At 37.7% G+C, this 27907-nt stretch overlaps 1 protein-coding gene across 1 annotated transcript in view; it reads left to right on the top strand.

Moving 5' to 3' along the window:
* TYR (tyrosinase) overlaps positions 1-27655 on the top strand; it is a 91837-nt gene extending 64182 nt beyond the window's left edge. Inside the window, exons 4-5 of the mRNA XM_066360715.1 lie at positions 19471-19652; positions 26863-27655. Coding sequence (XP_066216812.1) covers positions 19471-19652; positions 26863-27092 — 412 coding nt within the window. The 3' untranslated portion in view covers positions 27093-27655. The remainder of the gene's footprint in view (positions 1-19470; positions 19653-26862) is intronic.
* Positions 27656-27907: the final 252 nt, after the last annotated feature.

Here is a 27907-nt window from a genome sequence, read left to right on the forward strand (position 1 = left end):
TAGACTTCTGCATTGTTCAGTTACTATTGGTATCTCATGGCACTACTTGGTATTAAAAGAGGGGGCTCACCTGGCTTGTGGAGGCACAGTGGATAAAGTATCCACCTGGAACACTGAGGTCGCTAGTTAAAAATTTTGGCTTGCCTGGTTAAGGCACATATGGGAGTTGATGCTTCCTGTCCCTCCCCATTTTTCTCTCTCTCTCTTTATCTCTCTCTCTCTCCCTCCTCTCTAAAATGAATATAAATTCAAACCTCTGAGTAGGGGGTTCTAGTCAGCTGTTATTGATATCTCAGGAATTTAGCAGTTTTTTGCAAAACTAGAGATCTCAGACTTCTGAGGGGGAGGATTATAGCCCAATTCATGTTGAAATTTCTTAAAGAGAATGATGCTGCTTATTTTGGGAGTGCTGATAAAAGCTGGAGGCTGGACTCTACTGCTCTTCTTAGGGTAAAGAACAGCTGCTGAAATAGACAAAAGGAAACAGTCTCTTGTTCTTCTAGTCTATTGCTAGCATCTGTCAAGGATCCAGCGAGCAAAGAACACATTCAGTGTTCAATGTCAGCCCCATTCCCACACAGTGAAGTATAGTACCACATCTTTGGGGTTGAAAACCACTGGCTAATAACTAGCCAGACTTACCCTTTGGCCATTTAGAATCAACAGACACACATCCTCTATACTTGGTTAAATGTCATATTAAACTAATGCCACACTGTATGGCCAGTGGCCTCTGCCGTCGTGGCCATGCAGATTCACGTTGGATTCGGGGAGAAAGTAAAGAAACAGTGGAGACAAAAAATGGTGAGCCATTTCTTTTTTTTTTTTTTCTTCCATTTTTCCGAAGCTGTAAACGGAGAGACAGTCAGACAGACTCCCGCATGCTCCCGACCAGGATCCACCCGGCATGCCCACCAGCGGGTGACGCTCTGCCCACCAGGGGGCGATGCTCTGCCCCTCTGGGGCGTCGCTCTGTTGCATCCAGAGCCACTCTAGCACCTGAGGCAGAGGCCACAGAGCCATCCCTAGCGCCTGGGCCATCTTTGTTTCAATGGAGCCTCGCTGCGGGAGGGGAAGAGAGAGACAGAGAGGAAGGAGAAGGGGAGGGATGGAGAAGCAAATAGGCGCCTCTCCTGTGTGCCCTGGCCAGGAATCGAACCCAGGACTTCTGCGCGCCAGGCTGACGCTCTACCGCTGAGCCAACCGGCCAGGGCCAGCCATTTCTTTATTAAAGTCTCACACTGACTTACAAGCAAACACACAGAAAAATCACTTCCCTTTCATTTCATTCATTTAGGTTCCTAAAGCCCTGATGCATTCTCTAGTTACACAACAAGGAGAATCTTCTCTGGTTCCTCCTAGAATCAAAGGCCCCACCAATCTCAGCAGAGCTTGCAAAAGCCCCTCAGCTCTGATTCCCCATCTGTACACCTTCTATTCTCCCTGCACAAACTGCCTTCTTCTTCAGCATTCTGCATTCTCCCCACTCTCCCTGCAAAACTGGCTTGGCCCACAAAGACCCCTCCTCCAGCAAATATTAGCAAAACAATGGCCCCTCCAAAGCAGGAAGGTAATCCACAATTTGCAACCAACTACCCTGGTCTGAGGGCAAGCACACACATGACTGCCCAGTGCCATTTTTTAACAATAAAAATGAGCAAACTCAAAAAATACAAATTTTACAAACTCATTTACCCAACACACACTGATGCTTTTTCCCCCTCTTTACAAAGATTCTCATATTCTATCACCAAAAAGAGATAACTAAAGCCCCAAAAGCCATTATATTCATTTCTGATTAATAGTCGCAGTATGACTCTGAGAGATGTTATACAATTCTCAAATGCTGTCACAGTCATATTGCATATTCTGTACTAAAAACTAAGTTGTAAAATTAAAAATTATTAATGGTTTTATATGAAATAACAAGAAAGGAGACATTAAAACAGAAGTTAACTTATCAAACTATGTGTATATATATACACTGACACATAGTAGCTAGTATATAAAATTATACTTAGAATAGACAGGGAAGAAAATGAGCATGGCTGCTGCAGACCTCATTTACAAAACAGATTATAATGCCACAGCTTTTATTGATAATTTTTCCATTAGCCATCACACGATCTGTTTGCCCTCAGTCAGTATCTCTGCTAGCTAAGGCTCTTGACCTTGTGAATGACCTAAACTTTTATTCCTAGAGAATCTTATTTCTAAGTGATTTTGCCTTTCTTTGGTTTTTATAGTCTTCCATTAAATTTTACTACTTCACACAAAAATGTTAAAATTCCCCAGACAATGGCCTGAATTTCACACATAGACTTTCTTACACTACTGTGTAGCAAGATCCCAAATATACCTTGATAATCAGGATCATTCACCTCAACCAGTATAGAATCCCTCTTTCTTATACGTATGCTTAATGGCATTAAGCACCCAAAATATCCTTTAATTAAACTTCCAATTCAATATAATATCACTATGGGCCCTTGTAGAAGCAGTCCTACTTGAATAAACTATACCTAAAAAGCAGACGGTTTCAAATTTTTAGTGATGGGGGAAACGATGTAAGTGGGTTGTAAGATATAATTGTGAAAGGAACCATTCCCATTCCCACTCTTGTTTCTAACACCTATAAAGAATGCACATAGGAAAAAAAAAAAAAAAGAATGCACATGGGAGAAATAGTGGCCAAGAATCAAAGCACATGCTACCTTTGTAAGACATAGCCTCACTTCTTTAGAATGTTTCTCCCAACTGGTACCCCAACTGAATCTTGAATGGTGAATCCATTCTTTTATTAGGCCAGTTGCTTTTAGGCAGTGATTTTCAACCTTTTCAACTCATGGCACACATACACTAATTACTAAAATTCTGTGGCTCACCAAAAAATATATTATTTGCCCATCTGACAAAAAATAAATATAATTTTGACTGATATACAAAAAAAAATAGCAATTACCTATACTTTTTGCTCCAAAAGTTACTTTTAAAATATTTTTTCTTTTTTTTAAAAGATTTTATTTACTTATTTTAGAGAGGAAAGAGAGAGAGAGAGAGAGAAGGGGGGGAAGCAGTAAGCATCAACTCCCATATGTGCCTTGATCAGGCAAGCCCAGGGTTTCGAACCAGTGACCTCAGTGTTCTAGATCAACACTTTATCCAATCTGTCACCACAGGTCAGGCATTTTTTTATTTTTCAATTACAGTTGACATACATTATTTTAGTTTTATGTGTACAACCCACTGATCAGACATCATGTAACTTACTAAATGATTATCCTATTAAGTCTTGTAACCATCTGACACCATACATAGTTGTTAGAATATTATTAACTATTTTTTCTATGCTATACTTTACATCCCAATGACTATTCAGTAACAACCAATTTGTAATTCTTAATTACTTCACCTTTTCACCAATTCCTCCAACCCCCCTCCCATCTGGCAACCATCAAAATGTGTTCTGTATCTGAGTCTGTCTTTGTTCTGCTTGTCTATTTAATTTGTATTTTAAATTCAATTGTTAATAGATATGTATTTATTGAATATCATGTGTCTATGGTTGTATATAAGGATACATGTTACCAAAAATTAACCAATCAGATGCAATCTTATTATGCAACATGACCAATTACATACATCTCAATTAAATGATCAATATATTTATAGTTCTAAACAGAGCATTAACACCAGATGGTCATTGTTGTGTTAGCAGTTCTCATTTTTTTACTTGACAAGCTAAGGGAAAAGAGGTCAGTAACCATGACTAAATAGTCAAATATTGCATGTTCTAAAAATTCTTGTGGCACACCAGTTGAAAATCCCTGCTTCTATGGAATTAACTTCACGGTAAAGCTAGAGAATTCCATAGGAAATAGCACAGTATTGCAATGCTTTTGCTGTGAGATGAGTTCTGTAGTCAGAGGCAAAGTTGACTAAAATAATGTGATAATAAAGAAACATTAAAAAAAAAGAAACATTCCATGGGTATGGTCCATGGTGGTGCTGGCAGAAGCATTATCCACAAAAAAAAACAAATACATCTACAGATATTAATCTATTCTGGTGAAAGCAATTGCTGTATGCTTTCTGATGACATGAGTCCAATACCGTCAACATACCAGGTGAGTGCATTACTCCCTGCTCCAAAGGAATGGTGTTTTATCAAAACCTGAAAGTTAGTCTCTTGTACTAGCATATTTGGTACTTCATAATAGCAGCTAGGTCAGCCTATGCAGTTGAACCCATGCCTAGCCTCCATCTCTGTCACTATGGTTACTTTTTACATGGGTTTATTGAGAAAATACTGTTGCAACTTTAGAAAGAAGCTGGGTGATATCAACAGAATATAGCAACTGGTCCACCTTATTATTAATAGGGAAGGATGCATTTGGATCTGTAGGATAATAGCTTCATAGCTACGATGTATTCTAAATAAAAACTTTTATTATTCTATAGCATGTATTTTCCTCCAAATATAAAATCCCCCAGATATTCCTCCCTTGAGAATTCTTTCTATGGAGAAATGCAACTAAAATATTTTTCAAAGTTTCTTTCACTCCCTCACAGACTGACAGACCACAAATATTTTAGTATGTTATGACTAATCATGAGATTCCTTATTTGCATACAGATCTCTAAATGCAGAGGACAGTGAACATGCTTTGAAGAGAGAATGAAAAGCAGATCCCCTAACTGAAGGCACTGAAAGTTAAATGCAATGTACACTCAGCCATCCCCCCAGCTAGGGAAAATGAAGACAATCTAACTGGTATCATTGGGAATGTGCCCACTGCAAGGGATCATTGTGCAAACTGTTCTCTATTCCTTGAAATTCTCTACCAGGTTGTCCCTCCTTCTCCATCCACCAACTGAGCTTCCAAAAACCCTTCAAACTTCAATTCAAACATTACTTCTTTTTTCTTCCTGTCAGTCAGAGCTGACCATATCATTTTTAAAAAATATCTTTTACTTATGTTCATGTATGCGTTCTTCCCTTCCAGACTGTGGGTGCTTATAAGTTCAAGGACAATATTTCTGAGATCTTTATGTGCAAGAATCATAATAGCCACTCAGAAATATTTGCTGAATTTTGTGTGGGGATTTTGAGTTGGGGAGTTAACAAACACTGACCCCCGATTTCAGATGGAGAGCGTGCCCAGTGTAAGGTTTCTATTCTTTGCAAGGGACGGCCAGGTTCCATACTGTCAGCTGCTAGATGCAAGGAAAAGTTTTCAAGTACGGCCACATCCATTCCATCGCTCAGAATTCCTTTCTCTGCCACTTGGCAGTGGAGTGCAATGCATCTCCATAGTTCCTGTTTCTCTTGATATGCTTCTCATTTCATGTCTTTTACTGATAATACTGGGGGAATAGGAAATAAATGGTAACAACTTGGGACATTTATAGAGATTTCAAAGTTCTCACTGTCATAGAACCTTCAGCTTATATTCATAACTGTTCCCGAGATGGTTGGTGCTTGCTCCTTTGATCATCTACACTCTGTTATTTGTTGTTTTTATGGGCTTTGCTAATTCCTCACCTTTCTATACATGATTGCTTAGCATGGAAGATGGGCCTCTTTCCTTTAAGTTAGCTCCTTTCCCATACTATACTGTGGAGACACAGTACAAACTGAAAAATAAAGTTCTAATTTGCCTAACATGGCAATTTATATTTTTTACTACAAACTGGGTAACACTCAGATCACTGACCTTTGTAAGAAATACATTTAAAAACATCTGCCAATTTTTTACAACTGGATTATGAAGCCTAGAGGAATAGAAAAGAGACTTGGAAATATTGGTAGAAGACATAGGCTATAGGAAAAAAAAAGGTACATAGGTGGGTATATAACTACTGTTTTAGAGAAAAATGCACAGAAATCCTCTTTTACAGGCTTTGATCTATATTTTCATGGGATTCTTTATTCTGGTAGTCAGAATCATTTGTTGTGATTAAGATGTCGGGTTGGCAGCTCCAGATAAGCTTGCTTTCTGAAAGTTGTTTTATATTATCTTCTTTGTTTTAGGCTACACTTGAACACATTATGTTTTTTTCTCATCTAAATTTCCAATAATAATACTAGTATTATAACTCCATGAATTACTTATGTACTTGCATTCCATGTGTTTCTTGAATTATACATCATAAATAATGCTATCATGGATGTTTGCTGTTCATTAAAAAGAAGCATTTGAGCTCACACTGAACTTTCCTCCTGCCAGATGGCATCCCTAGTGTTCAAACATTTGTGACCTTCTTTGCTTGTTTGTTTTATTTACAGACATTATCTTTGGTTTTGTTTACATTTTTAGTCTAGACTCAATGTACGTAGCTACTCCCAAGTGTTGGCCCCTTGCCTCCAAGCTCTCCAATACAAAATCCACCCTGAACAACACTTCCATGTGAATCTTTCTGTGCACTTTTTTTCCACGTCATTCACCTTCTCCAATGGCAACAGTGACTCTCATTACATATGGGATCATTTCAAATGACAGGATGTTACCCGTATATTTTTGCTATATTTTGTTCCTGTTTGCCATTTATTAACTAAGTGAACTGAGGAAAGGTTATTTTAAACTTTTTACTCATATACACCAAACTAACCTATTCATTTTTGTCATTATATGTTCTAGAGAAGAGATGAAATCCAGAAGATATACAGGCCAGGTACAGGTATTGATAAGTTGGCAAATTATTAGTGATTCAAGATGTAAAATGTGCCTGACCAGGTGGTAGCCCATTAGATAGAGTATCAGCCTGGGATACAAAGGACCCAGGTTCAAAACCCTAGGGTCACCAGCTTGAACACAGGCTCACCTGCCTTGAGCATAGGCTCACCAACTTGAGCACAGGATTGTCGGCTTGAGTGTGGGGTCACAGACATGACTCTATGGTCACTGGCTTGAGCCCAAAGGTCAATGGCTTGAAGCTCAAGGTTGCTGGTTTGAGCCCAAGGTCACTGGCTCAGCTGGAGCCCCCAGTCAAGGCACGTATGAGAAAGCAATGAATGAACAACAAAAATGATGCAACTATGAGTTGATGCTTCTCATCTCTTTCCCTTCCTGTCTGTCTCTGTCTCTCTCAATTAAAACAAAACAAAAGACACTGAATGAGATTCTAGTGATTTTTATTACCAGGGACTCAAAGGGCCTATAATGGAAATAAAATATATTCTAATTACAGCTGAGGCTTGGAGAAAATTGATTAATGGAATTACAGCCTTCATGCAGCTGTAAATTCAGGGATGTTTAGGTTGTGATCTAGACTGTTAAGTAAAGAATAATTCTATCACTTCTCTGAATTTCTATCAAACCATATCAATTCCCTGGCCTGTAGCTCAGTGGGTTAGAGTGTCATCGCCAATATGCCATGGTTGTAGCTCGATCCCAGTCAGGGCACATATAAGCATCAACCACTGGGAGTATAAATAAGTAGAATAACAAATCAATGCTTCTCTCTCTCTCCTTTTCTTTCTCTCTCTAAAATCAATAAATATTAAGAATCATACCAATTCCTTGTGAGGCTGAAAGTATTAGAGTACATATCTGAAGGGCCATATACCAAAATAGTAGTAATATCCTTTTGTCTGGAGGAGAGTTATCATTCTAAATAAGGAGTTCTCCATCTGTATAGACATAGATGCATAGTGAACCCTCCACTGGAATCCTCAGAAGTGAGTAAAATCCACCACAATTGGGGAAAAGCAGTAAGGCTGCTAACATTGAAAGTTGATGCTTAGGGCCTAGGGATATGGCACTAAAAGCATCATTCATAGAGGATGTCAGAAACCATAGACTATGTCGGGTATTCAAGACAGGAATGTTGGATCAGTGAAATTGTGTCTTTACTACTGGTGCCCACCTTGAACTCACATTACTGCTATTACCATGAATGATGATGATTTTTGCTCTGTAGTACCTAAAGACATATTTCCACATTAGATATAGTCCTCCAGCCTTGGCTAAAGTAAAAATACACACCAAAAAAATGTATAAATACAATAAGTGGCTTTTCTCCCTAAAGTAGATTAAGAAATGAATTATACATTTTGAAACATTTTATCTCCCACTTGACCATATACTCTGTCCATACTTCCTACAGAGATAAAATACTCAATAACTATTTTCTGAGTATATGTTTTTGAGAAATGTATAATATATTCTCCTCATTCTCAGGGGACAGATCCTAAAACCCCTCTGGATAAATTATTTATTAAATATTTATTGAGTGCCAACTGTGTACAGTCACTAGTCTAAGTTTGATGGGTACAGCAGTAAACAGATTAAACCTTCATTTCTAATACAAAATGCCATAGGTTTCTCCATTAAGATTTTTTTTGATATTCCTTTTCTTTTCCCGATTAAATAAGAAATGGTGCAAATCACACACATTCACTCTGTGTGTGAGCATGTATGTGTCTTCAAAACACACATCAGAAACACTGGTGTCATGGAAAGTGTCAAGAGCAACAAACCTGCGTGTGATTCCCGCTGCTCCATTTATTAACTAAATGAACTGAAGGAAGTTATTTAAACTCCCGCTTTTTATTTCCTTGCTTGTTTTTGTGTGTCTTAATATGAATACCGTTGTGAGGTGATACTTCACTAATGCCAAGAACATGTATTGCAGGTAAACTGCCTAGTTTTGCATCCTGGTTCTGCTACTTGCCACTTCCTAACTGGGCAGGTTTCTTATCCTTTTTCTTTAGTTTTCTCATCTGTAAAATACGGGTAACAAGAATAAAACAAGATATCAAAGGATTGTTTTTGATGAAATGAGCTCCTGTTTGAGAAGCACTTAGAATAGCACCTGGCATACAGTTGGTATCCTAACTCTCACAACTGCTGCTAGTACCCCTCACGGTATTGCTGGAGTATTATGGTGACGAATGTCAAAATCCCCAGCAGAGCACCAGACACATGCCTACCTACTACATGGGAATAGCTACTGAATTGGTTAGCTTGTTTTTATTATTTCATGAGCCTCAGAAGCATTACTCTAATGAAAAATAGAAACTAATGAAAATGTTTATATTAAGTGAAAAGAAATTTTAGAAGGGAGCAGGCACAGCACCTCCTTAAGAAAAGTAATAGTTGTCTGCTTACATAGAAGTTGCCTTATTTACTCCTGGTCCACTGATACACTGTGATCTCCAATGGATGGAAGTAATACACTTTTATCTATTATTATTTAATGTAGATCTTCAATAGATGGAACACACTTTGATTTATTATTTATTGTAAGATATAATATACATTATCCACTATAATTATATTTTAAAATTCAAATTGAATCATGATCACTCTATATCTAAAGTACATCGATGGCAAATTAACTCTCAAGATCAAGTTCACTACCTCCCCCAGTTGGTATATAGAAAGCTTTTTTTTTTCTTAAGTGAGAAGTGGGGAGGCAGACAGATAGACTCCCACATGCACCCAATTGGAATCCACCCAGCAAGCCCACTAGGGGGTGATGCTCTACCCATCAGGGGCATTGCTCTGTTGCAACTAGGGCCACTTTAGTGCCTGAGGCGAGGCCATGGAGCCATTCTCAGCACCTGGGGCCAACTTGCTCCAGTGGAGCCTTGGCTGCAGGAGAGGAAGAGAGAGAGTGGGGAGGGTGGAGAAGCAGATGATCACTTCACCTGTGTGCCCTGACCGGGAATTGAACCCAGGACATCCACACGCAAGGCTGACGCTGAGCCAACCATCCAGGGCCAGTATATAGAAGCTTTCTCACAATCTGACTCTTACCTTTTTGGTATCACCTACTACTGATTCATTCCAACCCACCAAACCACTTTTATTTTTCAGTTGCATCAGTGCCCAGGCTCCCTGTGGGTTCATGTTTGGAATGTAATGCCTTCCCCATAATCTATCTACTGGTCCAGTAAAATACATCCCCGCTGAGAAGCTTTCCTTGTCTCTAACCATTAGCTGCTCCTGCTGTAATCCTGTAGGTTTTATATGCATGCCTCCAAGACATCGTTTACATTCCTTTGATATTTCTGTATCTCTTTATCACATCATGGAGTGACATCCATGAGGACTAGGATCCATTCTTATCCATTCTTGGAGCTTAATATGTAGTGAGTACAAGACAGAATATATAGTGAACAAATACAATAAATGGACAATTTAGTGAACAGGGCAAGGTAAGCTCTATTATCACCACTTCATAGGTAAGAACACTGAGAACTTGAAGGTCCATCAGTAATAACTACTGAGAGCTAAATGAATAGTCTATTCCCTGCTTACACTCAACTTCATCTGGGAGGAATGGCCCTTTATGATACCTTTTCCCCGATTCATTCTGACTAGCTACGGTCTTGTGAGTGCAGCCTGGCTCATTTGATTTGAGCACAATTTCTGCCTAATGCAGTGGCTCTCAATCAAGGGTGCTCATTATAGTCACATGGGGAGCACTGCAGCTTGATTTCAATCTGCTCTCAAAACAGGCCATAGCAGGGTGCCTGGCCACTTAATGGCACCCATAAGTGTTTATGGAAAATGGAAAACACCCTCTAAGATGGCCTTTCTTTCTTAGATTTCTAGCTTTTGGGTTCTTTTTGGTTCATTATCACTGATATTTTGGTTCCTACTCTAAATTCCCTCAAGTTTCATCATTAATTTAACATCAGGAAGATAAACAATCCAATCAAAAAATGGGCAAAAAAATTGAATAGACACTTCTCCAAAGAGGACATACAGATGGCCAATAGAAAGATGAAAAAATGTTCAACATCACTAATCATTAGAGAAATGCAAATTAAAACCACAATGAGATATCACCTCACACCAGTCAGAATGGCGCTCATTAACAAAACGATATATAATAAGTGCTGGTGAGCATGGGGAGAAAGGGGAACTCTCCTGCACTGCTGGTGGGAATGCAGACCAGTGCAGCCACTGTGGAAAACAGTATGGAGATTCCTCAAAAAATTAAAAATGGAACTGCCTTTTGACCCAGCCATCCCACTTTTAGGAATATATCCCAAGGACACCATATCAAAAGAAGAAATGCATCCCCATGTTTATGGCAGCATTGTTCACAATAGCAAAGATCTGGAAATAGCCCGAGTGTCCATCAGTGGACAAGTGGATTAAAAAGCAGTGGTACAGGCCCTGGCCGGTTGGCTCAGCGGTAGAGCGTCGGCCTGGCGTGCGGGGGACCCGGGTTCGATTCCTGGCCAGGGCACATAGGAGAAGTGCCCATTTGCTTCTCCACCCCCCCCCCTTCCTCTCTGTCGCTCTCTTCCCCTCCAGCAGCCAAGGCTCCATTGGAGTAAAGATGGCCCGGGCGCTGGGGATGGCTCCTTGGCCTCTGCCCCAGGCGCTAGAGTGGCTCTGGTCACGGCAGAGTGACGGCCCGGAGGGGCAGAGCATCGCCCCCTGGTGGGCAGAGCATCACCCCTGGTGGGCGTGCCGGGTGGATCCCGGTCGGGCGCATGCGGGAGTCTGTCTGACTGTCTCTCCCCATTTCTAGCTTCAGAAAAATACAAAAAAAAGAAAAAGAAAAAGCAGTGGTATATATATATAATGGAATATTATGGGGCCATGAAAAAGAAGGAAATCTTACCTTTTGTGGTAACATGATGGACCTGGAAACTATTATGTTAAGTGAAATAAGCCAGGCAGAAAAAGAAAAATATCATATGACCTCACTCATTTGAGGAATCCAATGAACAATATGAACTGAGGAACAGAATTGAGACAGAGGAGGGATCAAATGGACCAGAGGAAAAGAGGACAGAGGGAAGGGGGATGATAGGATGGGATAAACCTGAAGGGAAGGAGCTTTGGGGAGGGGGATAAGGGGGATGTGGGGGGAATACCAGGGGGAGGGGGATGCATTCGGGGCAACACTAGAATCTATGTAAACACAATAAACTAAAATCAATTTAAAAAATGGGAAAAAATAGTAGTCAGGTAAAGAAAAAGTGATAAGAATTCTAAAGACTGGACTTATATATGCAATTTAGAATACAGTATGGATTTTCTTGTGGGTTTTGAAAGATGAAGCTGTTTGTTAAGTTTAAATCATGGGGAAGTTGAAGATCAGAGCAATGAAATAAATTGTATAACTTCTAAAAAAAAGTTTCATCATTAGTTTAAGTGATTTTAATCTATTTTTCACTCCCTTATCCATTTCCTAAGGACTAGTTTGCTCTTTCTGCAACTAAGCTAAGAAGTTTTAAAGTCTATATTTGTAATTATACTCAGCTAAGGTTAGGCCCAGTTGAATTGCTTAGCTCTTAACAGGCTTTTCATTTGCAGCTACTCAGCAGACAATCTATGCTCTTAGAGGGTGCAGTTCTTTCAAAAGTGTTGTTTTTCATTAAAAACTTCCAAATACTTTTTAAATGAGTTCTAGCATTAGCTAGGAGCATGAACAAAGGGACCTAATGGGATACTATTATTTACAACCCAGAGGGAGGCTTTAATTTTTGCAGTCACAGTACAATAGGTTCTGTTTCTATTGCCTGGCTCCTCTTTGGGCTCCCAAATTCAGCTGTTGGTTCATTTAATTATACATTAATTAAACATGATTATTTCACTCCTTGCTTAAAATCCTTCAGTGGCTCCTCTTAGACTTCAGACTAGCGTTCAGACTTTTTACCTTTCAGAATGTGTACAAAGGCCCTAAATTATCTTGCTTGAACCTCATATACTCGCATAAATCCTTCCTTCTGGCCCTTCAGAACGACCTGCAAGGTCCCAAAAGCAAAGCTTTTCACACTCAACGTTTTACTCTTCCTAGACTGGAAAGGTCCTTTATATTATTTACCCTGACTTTTGCTATGCAGTGTTCCAAACTACAGTTCAAGTGTCACCTAAGATGGGTACCTTACCTGATAGTACTGTGTTAGTTAATATTAAGTGTCAATTTGACTGGGCCCTGGTATCCAGCCATTTGGTCAAACATCATTCTGTTTCTCTGTGTGTGTATGTGTGTATGTGGTGTGTGTCTCTCCGTCTTGCTCTCTTTGTGTGTGATGCATCCGTACACACACACACACACACACACACACACACACACACACTGTTGGTTCTGTTTTTCTGGAAAACCCTTACTAATACAGCACCCATTCCCTACCCACTCAGATGTTACTTCCTCTTTTTCTGCCTTTTTAAAAATCCCACTCTATCTCTTTTGCTGTATTTGCTATGCTAATATACATCCCCTACTAATCTTTTTGTATTGTATTCATTTCTGTTCCTTGAGTGTAAACTGTAAGATGTGTGAGTCCTTAGAGCTAAGGAACACTTAAGGTAATTACCATGTAACTAATGCAGGTGTCTACTGAACAAACAGCTCACATTTCAAGATGAAGGTCAAGCAGAGCCCCTTCCAAGGTGCCTTAAAGAGATATAATCTGCACATCAGACCTTGGTAGAAGCACATGCATTCTCACAACTGCAGAAACACTCGCTCACTACTCTCAGCATCATTTATTTACTAAAATTGATAATATCTCCATTTATATTTCCAGAGGAAATCTTGCTTTGAAATCCAGATCCAGCTATCCTGCTGCCCACCTGAAAGCCCCAATGGAATGTTTCAAAAGCATCTTCAAGCAAAGCACATCAAAACTTAGGCTATTACCATCCCTTCTTCATGCTACACTCCTTTTCCAGTGATCTATATCTTTGGGAATAAAAATACCTTGTCCCACAGGATAAGCCAGAAAACATGGAGTCTTCTGTGACATCTCATCCTTCAGTTGTACTGCCTGGATAGCTGCACATCACCTTTTTGCTTAGACACAGTTTCTTACTGATTTCCTCATTCCTTGATCCCAGCACATCAACTTTTACCATCCATCAGTCCCTTCGCCACATGCAATCTGTGTAATCTTTTAAAACTGACAATCTGATCATGTTCACACTCACTACCCTAGATACAAACAGTGGCTTCCTATTTATTGCTCTTGGGAGAAACTACAAATATTTTTCACATGGCCTCTTCTATCCTTCATGATTTGGGCCCCATTTACCTCTCTGGCCCCATTCTGAATTAGTCTCTTCTTGTTCTCCATAGACATATTAGTCTTTTTTTTCCCAGCTACTTGAATTTGTTTTGTATGTCTCATTAAAAACCCTTTGCAAATAACATTCTAGCCCTCCATAATACCTCTACCATTTCTCATTCTTCAACTCTTGGTTTAAGACACTATCAAAGACTTTCCCAGAGGCTAGAGACTAAATGAAATCTTCCCATTAAATCTTGTTATTATTGCTGCTTTCTTGCATAATATATAGCAACCTGTAATTACAGATATATTCTGAAATCTCTGGTTACTATCTGTTTTCACCACTAGACTCTAACACTATATGGACAGGAAAATTCACCAATACCTTGCACAGAGTCAGTTTATTATAGGTGCTCAGTATATACATGTCTACTTGTGATACAGTTGAATACGTGAATTAAAAAGTGTTCTATTGTATACATTTATTATGTTACTTTCTTGTGGTGGTGGTAGTGAATATACTAAAGCAAAACAGTTTCTAAATATCTAACTACATTAAGGCTTCCTCATTAGTAGTTTTTTGTTGTTATTGTTTTTGTTTTAGTTTTAGTGAGAAACAGAGACAGACAGACAGCAAGGGAGATGAGAAGCATCAACTTGTTGCGGCACCTTAGTTGTTCACTGATTACTTTTGCATATATGCCTTGACCAGAGGGCTCTAGCTGAACCAGTGACCCCTTGCTCAAGCCAGTGACCTTGGGCTCAAACCAGCGACCATGGGGTCAGGTCTATGATCCTATGTTCAAGTTAGCGAACCCGTGCACAAGCCAGTGAGCACATACTCAAGCCAGCAACATCGGGGTTTTGAACCTGGTTCCTCAGTGTCCCAGGTTAATGCTCCTGACCACTGCATGGTCAGGCTGTAGTTTTTTTTTAAGTGAACTTTTATTTTAGAATAGTTTTCCACTTAGAGAAATGTTGCAAAGATAGAACAGAGTTCCCAAACACCCCACATCTAGTTTCCCCCATTATTAACATCTTACATTAATGACATATTTGTCACAATTAATAAAACAATACTGGTACATTATTACTAACCAAAATTCATATTTTATTAGGATTACTAACCAGTTACTAAATATCTTCTTTTGTTTCGGGATCACATTCAAGACACCACATTACATTTAATCATCATGTCCCTTAGGCTCCTCTTGGCTGTGTCAGTTTCCAAACTTTCCTTGTTTTTGATGATCTTGACAGTTTTGAGGAGTGCTGCTCAGATGTTTTATAGAATGCTTTGTATTGGATTTGTTTGATGTTTTTTCTCATGTTTAGAACAGGGAGGAGGACAACAGAAGTAAAGCCCCATTCTTTTCACATCATATCAAGGGCATATACTGTCAACATGGTGTACCATTATTTATGTTAACCTTAGTGATCTGGCAGTTCTTTTCATTAAAGAATATTTCTTCTGCTGTTTACTCTTCTGTTTTTCAACTACCTGCATGTTACTCCTTTTGATATTGTCCCAGAGTTCTTGATTCTTTTCATAATTTTTTTCTCTTTGCATTTGTTTTGAAAATTTCTATCTTTAAACTCACTATTTCTTTCCTCACCTGTGTGTGTCATGTCTACTGAGTCCATTAAAGACTTTTTCATTTTTATTACAATATTTCTTATTTCTAACATTTTCTCTGATTTTTTTTCCTTAGAGTTTCCACATTCCTGCTTGTATTACTCATCTGTTCTTGCCTTTCAGAATACCTCGTAATTTTTTACTGAAAGTCAGAGATGTTATATTTGGTTATAGATACTGACTTAAGCCATTAATGTAAGGAGTGGTAGCTGAGTCTCAGCTGTGTTCCTCTGGACGCACTTGTCTCTGCAGCTTTTCAGGAGGAAGTTTTCTCATGGATCTAAGAAAGGTGTTGATTTTCCATTTATCTCGTTTTTCCTTATTGTAGGGATGAGAGTAAGCAGGGGCATTACATGTCAGATTTAAAATCTCTGTTACTTTTATGTATAGAACACATCCCTTCTTGATTCCAAGAACAAACGGGCACCTTGACCTTTTCCTAATTCTGTTTTGTGCCTGTCATTGTTGCTCAGACTTCCAGAAAACTGTAGGTACAGTTTAAATGAATCATTAGTGAAAGAATATTTTTTTCCCAAAATGTCAGTGTGATTATCTAAGTTAAACATTAGTATTCCAATGTGAGCCATTCTAGACATGGTTTGATAAAATTAACTGATGATGAGAACCACCGGTGAAGAATTTAATCAAGATTAATACCTTCATTTTAAAAGGTTGATAAGGTGGGTGAGCACATTAATAGTTTCATCTATTAAATCCTTTGGTGCTAAGAATTGATGTCCTTGTCTTATCTAAGTAAAGAATTTTTATTTCTTGGCAGAAACAAGATTATTTATAAATTGAACTATACTAGTAATTTTTCTCAATTGACAACAGGCACAATTTTTGCCTCAAACTCTTGTCTAGGAGCTCATTGTATACTGGGTTGTTCCTAAATCAGTCAGTTTAATAACAATGGGGAAAAGAGTAATTATCAGAGAGACACCTTCGCATTAAAAAATAGATTTACCAGTTGAAAACTGGTATAGCCTAACTAGGCGGTGGTGCAGTAGATAGAGTGTTGGACTTACACGCAGAGGATGCAGGTTCAAAACCCTGAGGTCGCTAGCTTGAGCATGGGCTTACCAGCTTGAGTGCCGGATCATAGACATGACCCCATGGTCACTGGCTTGGAGCCCAAGGTTGCTGGTTTGAGCAAGGGGTCACTCGCTCTATTGTAACTCCCTGGTCAAGATAAGAAAGCAATCAATGAACAACTAAGGAACCACAATGAAAAATTGATCCTTCTCATCTCTCTCCCTTCCTATCTGTCTATCCCTATCTATCTATCTATCAGTCTCTCTCACAAAAAATAAATAAATAAAAAGAAAACTGGTATAAACATTGTTTAATACAAACAAATATCTTATAAAACATTACCTATAATATAATTCCTTTTGTTGAAATATATATGTAACATATATACATATTTTAAAAACTAGTTATAACAAAACTATGAAGCAATTACATGTGATTTCTTTTTCTTTTCTCTTTTTTGCTTGTTTATATTTACTGAACTGTATATAGGGTGGGACAAAAGAAGATTTACAGTGGTTTGTATTGAAAATGATACAGTAATTAATAAATAATAATACAGAAATAAATTGTGTTCTGCATACTCACAACTTCTATTTTTTGTCTCACCCTGTACAATGAATAAGTAATACTTATTCATTGTGTAATAATGAATACTGTGTAAGCTAAAACAAAAAGACTAATTAAAAAAATGTTAGGACTTGGGGGTTTATTTGTTAAGCCAGTTTCTAATTACTTCAGGAAATGGAGGCACATGCACAACAACCAATCTTCTTGAATTCCTTCCTTTCCCACTTGCGCCTATCAAAACAACAGCCAATCTTGGACACCCAGCTCACATATACGTGGCTGTGGCACTTCTGCTGTAGTGTGTCTCATGTCTCCCACCAGTTGGAAAGCTCTCCCAGTATAACATTAACAATGAGGAGGAGAAATGAGAAAAAGAAGGGGTAGGGATGAGGACAGTTTCTGCTTACCATTTGTCAAGCACTTAGTTCTGTATCTTAGGTAATTTAATTAATCCTTACAATACTTTCATGACACAAATATTATTCCTATTTTTCAGATAAAGAAAGGGAAAATCAAACAGGTTAAGAAATTTTACAAATTCCCTTGTCACAACTAACAGAACTCAGGTTTTTACAGTTTCATGTTTCTCCAAATTTTGACATATACTAGGTATTCAATAAACATAGTTAATAATTGAGCTATTTAGAGAGCTGTTGGTATTTTCAGTATTTATCTGGGGCTTGCTGATACCTCAATTAATTCAGAATTAAAAATAAATGTTTACCAGAGCTAGTATTTGAAGTCCTGATTGTCTAAGCAAATAGAATAATTTTCATCACAGAAAAATGATCACCACTCCTATCTTCTGGCTTCCTTGTTCTTTTTTTTTATTGTCCTTCAAAATATCTTTTTTTTTCTGAGTTTTGTTTGTTTGAAGCATTATCACCTTTTAAAAAAAACTCCACCATATTGATGATGCACTAGTCTTTTAATTCCTCATTTAAATTTTAAACTGAATTAAAATAACTTACTTATTTTTCACTTTCATATAAATTATCACATTGAATAATCCCTTTGGAACAGATAGGTCAAATATTCTTACTTTCATTTTAAGGATAGAAGGCTGTCTCCAAGAGTTTCAGTGACTTGCTTAGAGTCACACGGCTCTTAAACCACAAGGCGAGCCCTCCAGGGGTGCTCTCTGACTCCTGATCCACTGTTCTTCCCTCCACGTCATATAACCTTATAAAACAAAGTCATTCTCTATCACATTATTAATGACCCACTATAAATTCTGCTATAGCTTTAGTTTCTATATTATTCTTATTGGACTTTTTTGATCCCTTATTATTTTAGCTATTGTTCCAGTCAGAGTTTTTAAGTGAATGCAACAGAAACTAACTCTTGCTGATTTAGACCGGAAAAGCATTTGCTGAGAGGATATTGAATAAGTTGGGAAATCATGGAGAAGTAGCTTCAGGTGGGAACAAGGGAGGAGGGCAGCAGCCAAGTCATCTGCCCAGATGATGCTATAGAACACAGAATGCCCCTGGACAGTAAGTCCTTTTCCTGGTACTTCTGGCCTTGCTTCCCCTGAAAACAATGTTGTTATTTCAACTCCCATAGCCCACTACTAGACTGGTGTTCAGTGGTCTTTGCTTCTTTGTGTCAGTATGTCCTTTTTCAAAATCTTGGATAGGTTTGTCTGATTGGCTGAGTTTTGGTCATACTCTAGCTTCAGGAAATGGAAACGTTGGGAAACCAAGTATGTTTAGCCTCTCATGATAATTGAGCTCTTTCTACCTCTAAGATTCATTAAGCATACACTTCACGAAACATAACAAGAAGGTTGAAATAATTAAAAGTCTTCACTATGACCAAAAAAAAAAAAAAAAAAGACCAAATTCCTAATTAAGTCCAATATAATTTTGTACATTTTTTTTGTTGGGCTAACTTTCTTTGACACATGAAACATGTTCAACTTATAACTGTGACTCATTTGTCACTCAACCAATAATCACACTTGTTCTTCAGCATTCTGAAGGATCTACGCTTGTCATGTAAGTTTCATTTATTCTCTAACAAATTCCTGTTTCAAAGTTATCCTCTAATATTTCTTTGAATTTTATTGAGGCCTGACAGCAAAAACCAGTGCTTTACAAAATACTTTCAAAGAATGAAAAATAAACTTGGCATCTTCCCATATCTTAGGATTCAAAGCTATGTCTTGTTATTTTACTTTAAGAAATCCAAATTTTTCTTTTATAAACAAGATGTTTATGAATCTGAATAATCTTTTCCTCCACAGTATTTTTGAACAGTGGCTCCGAAAACACCATCCTCTTCTAGGAGTCTATCCAGAAGCCAACGCACCCATTGGACATAACCGGGACTCCTACATGGTTCCTTTTATACCTCTCTACAGAATTGGTGACTTCTTTATTTTATCCAGGGACCTGGGCTATGACTATAGCTACCTACAAGATTCAGGTAAAGTTAAATTTCTTTCCTATGAATTGATGAATAAACATTGGCCAATTTCTTTTGAGAGGATACCAAACCTTAAATTTTTACAATGCTATCACCAACTCTTTTAGATTGGGAAGGTACATTACAGTCATTCACTTATCACCAGTTCAGTATTACTTGAACCAAGTAGCAAGGATCTTTTAACTCATATCCTTTCCATTCAATATGCATTTCATACATGAAAACCATGGAGAGATACTAGAGTTAAAATCAGGGGGAAAATGGGTTTGAATATAACTATCTGCTGACTACCTTGAAAGTTTTTAATTCCCTGAATCTCAGTTTCTTAACCTGAAATACTGGCAGCAGAATACCTCAAAGAAATATGTTTTGTTTTTAAGCCCACATAATAATACTAATAAAAAGAAGAAAAAGACAAAGAAGAAGGAGAACAGCTACTATAATGATAACTGCTATTCCTATTATTATGATCAAGATACAAAACTCTAAAATTGTTATTAGGTCTGGGTTTTAAATAATTTTTCCAAGTAGAACTATATCAGCAACTTTTTGACAATGAACAGATAGTAATGTTTCCCTTACTCAAGAGCTTGCTACATGCAAATTCCATGCATGCATTATTAACCAACCATATATGAGGTATTATCCCTAGGAAAAAAGTAAGGATATTGATACTAAGAGAATTTAAGTGACAGTCCCAATATCAAACATCAGCATGCAGAGGAGTCCAATTTTAACAGAAGAAGATCCTCTTCACACTACACAATGCTTCCACTCTAACACAAAGAAAGTCAACAACTAAAATCTATAAAACAGCATAGAGTTTTTGGTTAAGAAGTATTCAACAAGCATTGGCATTTAATTATATTCACTGATCATTTGTGAACACATAACCAGATAAATAAAACAAATGAATGACATTTATCATCTTCTTACCTATTGTTCTAGACTTTAATCTTTAATAATATAATGAAAACCATAGTGCCAGACCATAAAGTGCTCTAAATTCAGTGTGGAAGTCAGACAATTGTGCAAGAAAGCATGAAACAAAAGGCTGTTTTCATGTAGTAAGAGTTGTAAACTTCACAGAGAAGAAAGCAACGGCTTCTAATTCCACCTAGAAAGACAAGACAAGGCCATAAGGATGTGCAGGTAGATACAAAAGGGCAGGGATCCTAAACTAAAAGGATAACAAGAAAAATAGAGGTGGAAAATGTACATCATATTTATCAAATGCTAAATGCTCCTATTTGAGTAGTATGAGCAATAGAAAATTTCACAAGGGAGTTAAATTTAATCATTTCATAATAGCTAATACATAGTAAGTACTTTTTTATGTTCTCACTCTTCTAGGTGGGCTGTGTTAATTATTTCCTTTAATCATCATAACTACCCTATGTAGTACATACTGTTACTTCTTTTTCCTTTTCATAGATGAGAAAACAGAGGCTTAAGGAATACAATAAACAACTTGTTCTAGGTCATCTACTTTGTGGCATAGCAGAACCACAGTTTAGGGCCAAAAAGAGAACGTGCATTTCATCAACCTTTTCCTGCCCTTTGGGGGATAACTAGTTAAACAGATAAGAGTTTAATTGACCTATATTGATTTATCTGAATATGATAGTCAATGGAAGGAAGGGAAGATTAGTTCTTTGAAAACTTTAAGATCACTGAGAAAAAGGGATTGTGCAAACTGTGGAGATGTGGTAAGGAGAGGGCTTCCTGTAAGTCAAAAAGAGGAGCTGTCTCAAGAAACATGTTTTCTCTTTCTTGTGTAAATACCCACAGTACATAATGAAAGCAACATACTGATAATGGCATTTCAAAGATTCACCACTTAGGATTTTATGATTTCCATTTCAGAACATGCTAGGCTCTTTCAGTAAGTCATGTTTTTGAATACTCTTCTCTGTGGCTAAATTCTGATACTATAAACTCTCAGATTAAATCATTTCATACATATATGTTGTCATGCTTGATCACTCCTTTATTAGAGTTGCATGGTTATTTTTCTAACAATAAATCTTTCCCCTCTTCACCTTGTCTGTGAGCCCTACAAGATCAGAATTGATATCTTACAAGCTTTTCCAGTCTAAGTACCAACTGATCTCTGGTATGGAATGAAATCAATGAATTAGTTTGAGTACAAGTGATGTTTATCATGAAGGGTAGTCTTTCTTAATCAATATAAATAAAGCTTGCTAGAAAAATGTCACTCCTCTTAATACCCGAGTCATTTTTAGATATATATTTTTACATGTGTCAAGTCTTCTATAACACTAGATATTCTTCTAGGTAGTTTTATTGATTGATTTGTTCCTTCTACCTACATATCTTTAATGATTACCTTGAACAAGGCATTGTCTTAAATACTATGGAAACAATGTCACATAACAAAGCCTATATCTTTAGAGAGCTGACATCCTAATGGAGGGGAAACACCTTAAATAACTACTTACCTAATGACTCTTTTAGAGATGCACCCATCTCTAGATCTCTAGGTGTCAATGAAGTGACATGATATTTCAGAGAATATCCGTATGATAGGAAGAATTACTTGATAAAGAGCTCTGATCATGTAATTTGGCCATATTGTTAGAATAATGGACACCTTAATAAATTTTAAACAGATCATGCTCAAATAAGAGTTTTCAAAGGATTATTGTTCCTGCATCATGTAGAGTTTTGTAGATGTCGTAAAGCATATTTAGGGAGGCCAGTGTAAACACTATTATAAGTGTCCAGCAGAGAGATGGAGGCTGTTTGCGTTGCAGTGGTGGTGGCAAGAATGGGGGCAGAAAGAACTCACTGTTATGTTATTTTGAAAAGAAAATTTACAGAATTTGAAAAATGATTTTTATACTAGGTAAAAAAGAAAGAGAGGCTAGGGATGACTTTAAGCTTCCTGGGCTGTGAAAATAAGGAATGGTGGTGTAATTCCCTGGGACAATAACAATAGGAACAGGGCTGACACAGAGGGAAATCTCTCAGTGGTGCTGGTTAAAGCGAAATGGAGTGATAGGAGACAGCAGGGTAAATATGTCTCTGGGGAAGTTGAATTGTCCTGAAACTCAGAAGGGAGTCAGGCCTACAGGCACTAATGTGAAAGACATCAGCATATACATTATCTCTACTAATCTTCACAATCCAATGTAGTAGTGATCCTGTTCTCTGTTATTGGTAAGTAAATTGAGAGCAGAAAGATGAAGTGACTAATTTTAAGTGACAAAGCTGGTAAGTAGCAAATATTGTATCCCAAACTAATCCCGTATTACTTTGCAGAAGAGAGGGTTCTCTTTAGTTCCCACCTGTCTCGTGCACACACGTTCTACCTCGTTGTCCCTTCCCTAGTGTCCAAATGGGTACTTCTTAATAAAAGGCGACCAAAACCCCTGGAGGAATAAAGGGAGGGAAGACTCAGTGAGCCACCCTAGGGGCTTAAAGGTATTTGTTATTTACTTGTAGTTATACTTTTAAAAAAGGAAATTTTATTTATTATGTAACCCATATGTACTCTGCATTTTATTAGACACTTTAAATGTACTATAATGATTTATTTGGAAGCCTGACCTGTGGTGGTGCAATGGATAAAGCGTCGACCTGGAAATGCTGAGGTTGCCGGTTCAAAACCCTGGGCTTGCCTGGTCAAGGCACATATGGGAGTTGATGCTTCCAGCTCCTCCCCCCTTCTCTTTCTCTGTCTCTCCTCTTTCTCTCTCTCTGTCTCTCCCTCTCCTCTCTAAAATGAATTTAAAAAAAAAAAATTAAAAAAAATAAACAATGATTTATTTGGTTTTAACATTTTTAATGTATGTCATTAAATGTCTGTTGCTATAAATAACATACATGCTATAAAAAACAGATCTTAATAAAGTCCTCTCTGTAATAAATATATATATATATGTATATTAAATGACTAATAGCAACATATGCTAGGCATTTGTAGTTCCATTTTCAAAATAAGTTTAAAGTATATTAAAAACAATAACTTCTTTGTTTGATTAAAAAAATGTTTTCACATTTTAAAAATTTCTCCTGTTTTAGCTTTGCTTTCTTTCATTGTTTAGATTTAAATTACTCTAATTCCAAGTTGTAAATCGTTTAAATAATGTATTCGATGTTTATCATTTGGAAAGTATTGTCCTTTCCTGATTAAAAAAAAAACACACACTAAATTGCAGTATTGTTCAAATTATGCTTCATAAATCGTAAGCTGTTTCGGAGCTCTCCGAGACAGCTGGCGAGGGACAGAACAGGCAGCCGGAGCACTGGACAGGGCGTCAACCCTGACAGCCCCACCGAGGCCACAGGAGCTCCACTTTTATCTCCTTTGAGTAAATATTGAGCTTTAATATAAAATTAGTTTTTAACAAATTCTCCTGATTAAAAATAAGATCCCTGCTTTAATTGTTGTGAGCATTACTCAGTTTATGGTTAACAGTGAGACATCATTTCTTCACATTGCTACCTATTCTTTCTAAGATGATTTATTAAACAAATATTCCTTTTCTCCTTGGTTTTTACTATTTATAAGGTTTACATCTAATTGTAATTCCAGAATATCTTAAGATACTTTTCTATTTTTATGTCATAGGCATATAATTAACTTTTAAACATAATTAAAACTTTTGAAATGCAAATGAAAGAAACTCCATAAGAATGAGATTAGATAAAAAGGGAATTTATTGGTTTATAAAGGTCAAGAAGCAGGATTATTACCTAACAGGGACTGGGCCCAGAGTGGGTTTGCCTCAGGCCATTGGTAGCGTGTGGGTTCTTGACTTTGTGTGGGAAAGACTTCACAACATGAGTCCAGGTGATTTTGAGAGTATGTTTATTACAGCTGGGGACAGTGCAATGAAGGAATGATTTAGGATGATAGAAGGAGCTGCAGGAGAGAGCCCAGGTGGGGCTGCTTTAGCTCTCTAGAAAGTCAGAGAAAAAGGGGGCCTTATAGACAGAATTGGGGGTAAGCCCAGAATGAGTTGCTGCTGCCTGCTGCTGCCCTGGTTGCAAGTCTCGTGGGGACACTTAGAGTAAGAGAGAAAGGTCTGGGCATAATCTAGAGAGGGCATGCCTCTGGGTTCTTCTTCTTGAGGGTTTTTTTTACCTTACTTTAGCAAGCAGGAATCCTAGGGGAGGTCTCAGAGGAGTGTCTTATCAGAATATTCATGAACTTTCCAGGTGTGTCTTTCAATATGTTGATTTATTAAAATGTGTGTAAAGAGGTGTCAGGATTATTTTCTGGTTAGTTTTATTTTTTAAAGAACATTATCAGAGAAGGATGGGGACTGAGGCCAGTCTGCCTCAAGGTGATCTGGAATGTGTAAACCATTCACTCCTAAGTTTTCTTGGTGAAAGATAAAACCTCCTGATTATAGCTGGTTGTAAATTGCTGGAATTGTTTGGCCTTGTCTAATTATTTTGTCTCAGTTTCCATTATTCCACTTATCAGTAAACTTTCCTAGCTTCTTACTATCCTACCTCAGGATGAGCATTCACTGTGGGAAAGGCAGAAATTCAGCTGATACTGAGAAACAGTGAGAACCAAGGAATTACACACCCTAAAGACTATCTGTCTCTCTCATTCTCTGACTCCTGTTTTTCTGACTCTTGTCTCTACTTTCGGAAGTGTGTTGACTTCATCCCATCTTCCAAATGTTGAAAAGGCTAACACCAGCTCCAGAGCCACCTGACTCTCAATGACAGCACAGTGAATTCTGAGTAATGATTTTGATTGGCACATCTTAAGTCAATGGTCTGACATGTATTAATTGACTATCACCAAGGAAAGAAGTCATAAAGGAAGGTTATAATTCCTGCATCAGCAAGAGGGGGAAGGTAGGGATAGGGAGCAGATCTAGCTTCAATTATCCAAGTAAGTTCATTTATTACTCAAATTATAGTCTTGGTATGTTGTCCAGTGTCAGCTTCATAATTTCAGGGGCCTTTTATGTAGGTTATAGTTCCACAAGACCTAGGGTTTAACTTGGACCATGTTCTTGATGGCTCACCAAGATACTAACCACATTCTAGCTAAGCAAAAAGGAAAAGGCATAGTGCTTCTTTGTAAAGTAACTGCCCAAAGGTTGTGTGTGTCACTTTTACTCAAGATATGAGTCACATAATCATAATTTGCTGTAAGATTAAGCCTACTATGCACTCTTTTCTGTCCTTTGCATGTAGAGTATGTTATAGTATCTTTAAACAGAGATGGGTACTTTAAAATCAAGCAAAAGATACAATAGATTACTAACTTCAAGGAAAAATAATGAATGAAAGAAAATGTAATCACAACATAATATTTAATTCAACTATGAATAATATCTAAATACTAAAATAACAACAATCCTAGATTTTGATTTGACCCCAAATCATGATATCATTACACTGGAAAGATGGAAGAAAGGGGGAGTTCTAAGAGAATCAAAATCATTATTGATATTTGAGAAATTCCAAGATAAACTTAATAATTAAGAGAGAGTAATATTTGCCTGTTACTTAGAAATACAAAGGCAAATACCAGAATAAATAATTAAAGGTTTACAGTAGCTGTCTAGGGGACAGGCATTGTATAATTTATAGATTAGATATCATTTATAAACTTTAAAACATCCACCAAGGTGCTATTATTTTTCCTTTCTTTTTTTTTTTCTCCTTAAGAGAGAAGCAGAGAAACAGACTCCTGCATGCACCCCAACCGGGATCTACCCAGCAAGCCCCCTATGGGGCAATGCTCTGTCCATATGGAGCTGTTACTCTGTTACTTGGCAACTGAGCTATTTTAGCATCTGAGGCAATGCTATGGAGCCATCCTCAGCACCCCGGGCCAACTTGCTCCAACTTTAACATGGCCATGGGAGAGGAAGAGAGAGATAGAGAGAGAGAAGGAAAGGAGGAGGGGTGGAGAAGCAGATGGTCACTTCTCCTGTGTGCCCTGAACAGGAATCAAACCTGGGACATCCACACACTGGGCTAATGCACTACCACTGAGCCAACCAGCCAGGGCCTATTGTTTTCCTATTTTTCTGATAAAAAAAAAACTGAGACATAGGAGTATTAGGTGTAACTTCCCTAAACTCTTACAGCTGCTAAGTAGCAGAGCTGACATTCAAACCCAAGCCAAATCTGACTTCAAAGTACTATGCAAGGATGATGATGATAATGACAACAATAGTACAAACATTTGGATGTCTTTCTATTTCAGACCTGGACTTCTTTCAATATTACATTAAACCCTACTTAGAACAAGCAAGGCGGATCTGGCCGTGGCTCACTGGGGCAGCACTAGTGGGGTCTGTCCTCACTGCTGTGCTGGGTGGGCTCATCAGCCTGTTATGTCGTCGTCGTCGAAAGAGAAAGCAGCTTTCTGAAGAAAGGCAGCCACTCCTCATGGAGAAGGAGGATTACCACAGCATGTATCAGAGTCATTTATAAAAGGCTTAGGCCAGTGATTTTCAACCAGTGTGCCACGGGATTTTTTAAAACATGCAATACCTGACTAGTCAGGGGCACTGACCTCTTTTCCCTTAGACTGTCAAATAAAAAGATGACAACAGCCAACACCAAAATAGCCATTTGGTGTAAAGTAATCAAAATTATACCTTATTTTTTTTTATCAGATCAGTAAAAAATATGTTGTTGTTGTTTTGGGTGTGCCTCAGAATGTAAGTAATTAGTTTGTGAGATGTGAGATGAAAGAGGTTGAAAATTGCTGGCTGAGCCAATAGAGTAAAGCCCAAAAGCCTGACCTCACTCTGAATCAAATGATGTTCAATCCCCAGGGAATGTCTCAACAGAAATGCTGGTATTTGTCTGTAAAGGCCATTATTGGAATTGTAATCTACAAGTAAAACACACCTGCGCTTGCCTTGCTGTTTTTTGATTGTCCCCTTGACAGTTTTCCTCAAGCCCCTATTTCCAAAGAAAGAATGCCATTTGCTAATTCGTAACTGCTGCTTGTATCTGGATAAACATGTTCTTATGAAATGTGAGAATCATGTTCGTTCTTTCTTTCTTATTGTTTAATGACGTTTCTTTTTTATTTTCTTTCTTTGATTTTCATAAAATAGTAACAAATGTACACAAAGTCCTTTAAGCTTGAGAAACACAGTTTTAATTTCCCTCAGAAAGCATCACATTTCCCTTACATCTTCCGTTCCTTTTCCAAAACGTGTTCAAAACATCAAATGTAAAACAACCTTCAACTTTTCTTGCCATAATCCTGACTATACTTTTGAAGGTCACTGAAA

Source organism: Saccopteryx leptura, chromosome 1, assembly GCF_036850995.1.
Source record: "Saccopteryx leptura isolate mSacLep1 chromosome 1, mSacLep1_pri_phased_curated, whole genome shotgun sequence".
NCBI classification, from domain to species: domain Eukaryota; kingdom Metazoa; phylum Chordata; class Mammalia; order Chiroptera; family Emballonuridae; genus Saccopteryx; species Saccopteryx leptura.